At 34.6% G+C, this 7,213-nt stretch overlaps 1 protein-coding gene across 1 annotated transcript; it reads right to left on the bottom strand.

Annotated features, from left to right (window-relative positions):
- On the bottom strand, nt 1-6,345 carry LOC113868926 (transcription factor MYB124-like). The gene is made up of 13 exons (XM_027504930.1): nt 6,224-6,345; nt 5,414-5,646; nt 5,234-5,280; nt 5,083-5,139; nt 4,841-4,913; nt 4,391-4,446; nt 4,112-4,291; nt 3,858-4,036; nt 3,104-3,249; nt 2,215-2,351; nt 1,934-2,136; nt 1,512-1,660; nt 1-369 (listed from the first exon to the last, which is right to left on the bottom strand). Exons 2-13 carry the CDS (start codon nt 5,510-5,512, stop codon nt 259-261), a joined length of 1,437 nt encoding a protein of 478 aa, XP_027360731.1. The 5' UTR covers nt 5,513-5,646; nt 6,224-6,345; the 3' UTR covers nt 1-258.
- Nucleotides 6,346-7,213: the final 868 nt, after the last annotated feature.

Raw genomic sequence — 7,213 nt, 5'->3', positions numbered from 1 at the left:
GTATTAAGAAAGGTAACCCCTTTGTGGGGGAGGAGAGGAAAAGGACACAGTTAGATGTGTTGAAGATCCTTAGAATGTACCATAACATTCTAGGGGAGGGTATGGCTTTCAAAATTTTAGGCTGAACAAAATTGCAATCTTTCTCAAACCAGGCATAGAAGAACTAACAAGCCAGATTGCCATGGGTGGGGAGAAAGGGTTCAGAAAGGGGAAATGACATCTAAATATTTTGTATTTCAGATGAATTAGAGATTCGAATTATAAACTTTGTAGAAGGGCTCTTTTGCAGAGTGGCGGTTGCGAGGGGTTGGTACTTGGGTTGAGGGATGGAGACTCCATTCCGAGTGTTTTCATAAGGAAGTTCCTTTCCTGAAACAAAAAAAAAAAAAAAGTACGTCAAAGAAAGAAGAAAATATGGTTATCCTTGGGTTGAAGTTTGATACAAACCAGAGGGCTTCGTTTTTTTTCAAAAATAAAGATTTTGCATGAATAATTTTGAGTTCCATGCAATCTATAATTCCACGTAGTCCAGTAAGAACATACAAAGCAGTAATTTAGCTAATGTATGGCTGATGCAGCAAGAATGGTAGATATATGTTTGTGTCCTGCAGAATTTAGCTCATGAATAGTTGATGCAGCAAGAATGATAGATGTCTGGTTGTGTTATACAGATATACCACAATAACCACATGAGGAATGGAGATTGTGATAACAATTAACAGCTTACACTCTAAATCCTGTCGCAAAATAATATCTTGGTGGGTAAGATGTTCTTTACTTCAATAGTTTTCAGCACAAAGACACAAATAATTATATGCCTCAGCTATATATGGTATCATAATATCTGCTTTATCAATATTGTGTCAGCATATTTTCTCAGCTATGAAAATATACTTATTAGGAATAAAGAACTAATCATGGCCAAAAAAGGAGCCTTTATCCTTGCAACACAGAAGCTTTATCCTCCAGTTTCAGTTATATGACATTTAATATATGCTTATTAACATTGCTACGCAAGTTATTTCCTGTCTTAAAACCCATGGCCAATTGTGTAACTACCTTTCCCCTTCCCACCACTTCCTGTTTTGCCTGACCCAGCTGAATTTTTTTATGAAAATAACGCTGAATAAACTTCTATTCAATTTTCATCTGCATCAATGATGTTAATTATGAATTTTTTAATATAAAATCTTAAGCTTAGTAACAGTACATAACTTGGGCATCCATGATTTATCGTCCTATTACTATGTCCACCATTAACTAGTGCTGAAAGATATCCACCGCTACTACTGAAGTTGATCTGATTGAGCGTTATCTAATAAGAAGTTAAGAACTACAAGAGGAAATATTGAGGGTACAACTTGTATGATGCATGGGTTAAGTTGTCTCCCCTATTTGTTAATGAATGTAAGAGAAAGTTGATGTTAAAATTTAAGAATCATTGTCATTATTACAATTATAATCTTGTAGTTGAGCTTATCATTTGATCTCCAAGTGCTTGGGTAACTTACACTTTCTGAAAATTGAGGGCTAGGAATTCCAGCAGCTAAGGATCTGAACAGAGGGGTAACTTGGAGAGGTGAACTGAACTCCTCCGTACTTGACAAGATAGAAACAATGCCATCATTGTTTATCTGTTCCTCACAACATGGGAATAAATCTGCTCAAGATCGACATATATATCTAATTAGCAATTCTGATTCATTAAAATGTTATCATATTAGCATATAAAAACAATTTTATTTAAAGGAAACTATAAAAAAATAGTTTCTCATTCAAAATATTTCTTCTGTAGGAATAATTAACCATTTATATTAGATCAACAAGTGGCTACACAGTATCCGGTAGAGTGGCCAATTTTTCCTAAACTGGAAATGTTTTTACCAAAAATTGTTGTCCCTTAATTTGTTATCATTGGACTTGATCAACAAACCTTGACCCAGAGTTGCACTAGAAAGACCACCTTGGTCACATCCCCTAAATCCTTTTTGATCTCCAATTTGTATACACTTTAGTTCAGTTCCAATATCCTGATGCAGTGAGTGTTCCAAATTCTCACCAGCTGCATGAGGAAGGAGAGTTGATCCTGTACTGTATTCAGAACTTCCAGGAGAGTCTTCATATAGTTCCATTTGCCTATAATAGATGCAGAAACTATTAGATATTCCATTCCTCTCAAGAATTCACATTTTTTATGAACTTTAAAGTAAGTACCTCCAGCATGGCTGGATTTCCTCACTACTGCTCTTTAAGTCCTCCAACAAATCTTTAAGATCTACGAGCTGTAAATCTGGAATCTTATATCTGGGAATATCTGATTCTTTGGTTCTGTTCAGAAACTCTTGAAGAACCTGCCATAAATTCACACAAGTGTTAGAACATGTTTTTTGAACAATGGCCTTTCTCATATTTATATGCTTAAAAACTAAGCTTCATTGATATCAGCCGGTGATGGGTTATCATAACCAAGTTGAGCTTTTTATATTTGATTATATGCTAGCTAGCTGCCGTATGAAATTATATCAGAGAAAAGAAGCCAAGATTACTACCATTCATGATTTATAATAATTTCAATCATCACAATAGAGCAGAGCTTATATTACTAAGTGGTGTAAAGTGTTCAATTTGTGCCACCTCATCATTCGAAAAATTACATTTAGCATGAGGTAAAGTAGCATGTTAGAGATACACAAGTCATTCCTGGGCCTCAACCTAAAAGCTTTCACATTTATAAATGCATCAAACTCATAGATAGAAATGTTGCATTAGTGTATAAATTACACTATCTAATTCTTCGTGATTAGCATATTATACATGACCAGGGTGATGAAGAACAAAGCACAGTAAAATCAGCTAGTACAGAAATATATAGAAGCATTAACAGAATCAACTAAATCTTTCCAATAATAACTACATACTATCCAGCTGGCCAATGAACCTATTATAGGTTTTCTATAGCCAGCATCAAATATGTTAAATGACTTTCATGATTTTTGTGCAGATATGTTTGACATATGAAAAATTGATTTATTTCTGCTGATGCTGAACTTCTTCATATAAAAAAACGAAAACAAAGGCAAGTTCTGAAACCATTAAGCCTCACCTTCCACGCATTTTCAAGACTTTGGTCCATGTTCTCTGCATCAACTTTTAGAGCTAGCGAACTTAGTAACTCTGCTTGTTGCATCAATGCACTTATCTTTGGATCATCCTTTTTAAGGAATGTTCCTTGAATCTTGTTGTTTTGAGCTGCAAAAACATGACAAACCAAGGTCATTAGAATGATGATGACCAAAGTTATTTGATATTTCAGGCTTAAAATATTAGAGGTGTTAGGTTTATTCTGTTTTTATTTTTCGTTGATATGTTTTCAATAATAATAATAAAAATGCCACCTTATTTTCATTTAGTTCCTTTTTTCCTTTTGTTGTTTTTAAGTTTCACCATTTCTTTAACAAAAGAATCGAAAATGAAAATGTGATATTTTCATAATTACTAGTGAAAACATATTGACTGAAAAAGGGAATGAAAATGAAAATAGAAAACAAAGCAAACACCCACTTAGGGTGCGTTTGGTTTATGAATATATTTTCTACTTTCATTTTCAGTTTTCATTAATGATTATAAAAATGTTGCATTATTTTCATTTGTTTTCTGTTTTAAAATATTTGTATAAGGTATAGGGAACATAGTAAATGAGGTGAATATGATGTGACGTTATTGTAATTATTAATAAAAATAGAAAACACTTCCGCAAACCAAATGCACCCTTAATGTTGTCCTGTTTTCTTATTTTGAGTTTTGCAACAGCAGGAATCGAGTTCCATAACAAAAAATGTTTAAATTGAAGGCATTACCATAACCACTAAACTTCAAAGTGCAGACATGATGCTGGTCTGGCATGTTGACATTATGAGAGTTTTGAGCTAAAACTGCAAATGGTGCTCTTGGCTGCTGATTTATTGGAATTCCATTTTGTTTATGTGATCTGTCTCCGAAGTTGATCTTTTCTGCAGAATCAGGGATATGGGACCTCCTACATTGCAGTGAACGATGTGTTAACATTCTTCTTGGTACAATTTGTGTATTTTGATTTCTCAGTTTGCCATACCTCATCTTCTTAAGAGCTACTGCAGATTCTGATGCTGCATCTGTATGACAGTTCTGATGGAGAAAAATCCTTTTGTTATTTGAATTGATGTATGCAGTGTTGTTTTCTTTTGCTAAGGCTTCATATTTTGCTCTCTTTTTGCACAATGTGGAGAAACGGTTTTTAACAGCATTATCCGTTCTGCATACAAAGCAATGAGAAGCATTGTAATAAGAACAACTGTTGTAAAAAAATGTTTATTTTGTATTCCCATGAGGAGAAGAATGAAATTTTGATTACCTGCCTGAAACCACCTTTGCTATTTCTGTCCACCTGTTACCAAATATTTTTTGTGCCTACGGAAATAATAGTAAGAAATTAGCTCATAGATGAAAAGCAATCAGAAACGATACAATTTTAGGTGTAACACAATTGGTGTCATCTACAGAACAATACAATAGTTACAGAAGATCTTGGTTACTTTTGGTTGTAATCTACTCTTAATAGGGTAGATTTCAATAAAAAAATGAAAGACTTTGCCAATTGCAACGGTACTAGCACTCAAAATCCTGAAGTACATCAATGGATTGAGGTCTACCATACAGAGGGAAAAGACAGTAAAAAAGGAAAAGATGAAGTCCAAAATTTCAAGTTCTTCAGCTCACTATTATCAGATAAACTTGTTAAACTCCGATGGAAGTTACTGTGGTATAAAAGTGTAGCTATGGAACACAGGCAGCATCAATTTACCTCACATAAGAGCATGTCTTCCTCTGGTGACCATCCTCCTTTCTTGAAATCAGAGTTCAAGTAAGTGTACCATCTGGTAAGTGATCAGTTACTTAAGCATCAGATTGACAATAGAATAAAGCAGGAGCCATGAAACTTGAAAGTCTTCACAAGCCAAATGATAAGTAGAGGACCAGAGAAAATATCTTGAATGAATCATCATCAAAATTAAAAAAAAACACATATCAATTCAAAATCTTCACCTTCTTCTGCACTGTCTTGTCGTTTTGTCCTTGAATTTAGAAGCAATAATTGCCCAACTGCATGTAGTTATTGCAAGCAAAACCCCTTATTCTCACATATCCAAGAAAAATGAAAAAGTACTTATGACTAAAGATGAGTGTGAGTGAGTACTTTTCAGTTCCATGGATACCAATCTGCTCTCTCAGTATATCATCCTCCTGCAACTCACATAATACACATGAGACACTCGTCCAAAGAATGAGAAATTCAAAAGAATAACAAACAATAAATAAGAAGAAGATGTAAACCAAAAAGAAAAAGAAAACAATTTTATAGTGAGGGAAGAAGGACCTCTTGAGTCCACGTCACAATGTGACGCTCCTTCTTCTTAGATTCTTCATTGACCAGCTGTTTCTGTTTCTGCTTCTGCTGCTTCTTCATATCTTGCATGATCTTCTTGTCTTTGTGTGTGAATGTTTATTCTATTGGTATGGCTCTCTTTCTTGGACGCTCCCTCTTTTTACCGAAGCCAAGTTGCATGCTAAAGCCAACGCTCCCCCTTTATAATATGAGAGCTTTTTCCTCTGTGATTTTTATAGAAAAAGGAAAACAAAAATTAAAATGAATAAACAAAAAGTGGGGGAAAGAAAAAAAAACCTTCTTCCTTCTCTTTCATTCACCTTTTACACACCTCACAACACAGTGTTGGGTTTCAAAACGGGAACCGTAACAAGCATAAATTCCCTTCCCAAAAGCCACCTTAACCAAAAGCTACTCAAGTGAAACAAAAATGCCTATTACCCTCCAAAGAAATGGCCTCGGATCCTAACTTTTCAGACCCTTTGATCTCACACTCTCTCTTATCCTCTATAACTAAGACAGAACATAACCCAATGCTCAAATTAAGGAGCCAAACCCACATAAAAGAAGAAAGATACAAAATGAATAAAGAATACACATTAGGGCCTGTAAAGGGTACATGGGGTGGGATCAAAATCGTATTTTTCGAAACCCGAGAGAGGTTCTGTATTTGATGCTGTAGCAGCTACAACTAATGTATGCAATTGATAGCCCAGAAAAGGTGATAGATCTAAATTTAAGGAACTTTGGGAATACCCAAATGAGAAAAAAACTGTTCAAAGTTCTCAAGTAGATTAATACCTCGACTATGAATATTGTGTTTAAGATTCTGCTGTCTGGGTTAAGACTGAAAAACTGAGAAGAGCCTCATTACATCGGACTGTGGAGGCTGAATCATAAAACCTTTTAGTTAGAGAAGTGTAGTTAGTGTGTACAGGTGTACTAGGAAGTGATGTGTCTTGTTTGTTATTTTGTTGGTTTTTTCATTCTCTCTCTAACTTTTTTCAAAACGGTCACACACTTGGAAAAATAATTGTCAAAAATTAAAAAAGGGGTGAACATAAAATAAATTTAAAAAATAATGGGTGCTTAGGTTAGTGCGCGGGTATGAAGGGAAATTTGAATATATCGCTGAATTTTATGAGCTACGTGCAGTGTGTGCAGTATATCATGGCGGCGTAGACTAGTGTCCACTATGCATTTTGAAGCACTATATGCGTATATATATGATATAATAGTGCAGTAGATAAAGAAAAGAGCACTTGTGACCTAACGTCATATACCGATGCAGCTATTAGGTGTATATATACATATATAAACAAATTGAAAATCACACGTACATGAGCTTCTTATTTGAATTTTTGTGATTTTTAAGGAGGCATGAGAAGGAACGTGACTTAACCAGCTAAGCGTCGCGACCCAATTTTTGCATTGAGAATAAATGGTTCGTGACATTGTGTGCTTCATTTATCTTGTCATATTTGGTCATGCTTAATGTACCATTCATTTTTTTTCCTATTTAAACTCCATAGTTATAAGGAAAATAATTTGGATGGCCAGACACAATATGTGGTGTAAATGTGTGTGTGAACTGTGTAAGGATTTGTCCATTGGCAGCAATATCAGTTTTTGAATTTGCATACTAAGGATTGAAATTTTTTACCCCGCTTCTGTGACTTTCTTTTATTCCCCCAAACGCTCACTTCAATCTTTCTCACCTGTTAGTGCGTGAAAATATAAATGCTGTTTTTGAAATATATATATTATTGAAGAATATGCAACGCCACTTAA

This window comes from Abrus precatorius, unplaced genomic scaffold, assembly GCF_003935025.1.
Source record: "Abrus precatorius isolate BTA unplaced genomic scaffold, Abrus_2018 Scaffold6, whole genome shotgun sequence".
In the NCBI taxonomy this organism is placed as follows: domain Eukaryota; kingdom Viridiplantae; phylum Streptophyta; class Magnoliopsida; order Fabales; family Fabaceae; genus Abrus; species Abrus precatorius.
The sequence above is the reverse complement of the archived record's forward strand: the minus strand, read 5'-3'. Positions and strand labels throughout refer to the sequence as shown.

Excerpts from the sequence above, each read along its gene's own strand:
- LOC113868926 (XM_027504930.1), bottom strand. The coding sequence starts at position 5,512 with ATGCAAGATATGAAGAAGCAGCAGAAGCAGAAACAGAAACAGCTGGTC. Across the intron at positions 4,292-4,390 it reads GCAAAGGTGGTTTCAGGCAG|AACGGATAATGCTGTTAAAA; the intron begins GTAATCAAAATT and ends CTTTGTATGCAG. Across the intron at positions 3,250-3,857 it reads TTTGAAGTTTAGTGGTTATG|CTCAAAACAACAAGATTCAA; the intron begins GTAATGCCTTCA and ends ATGTTTTTGCAG.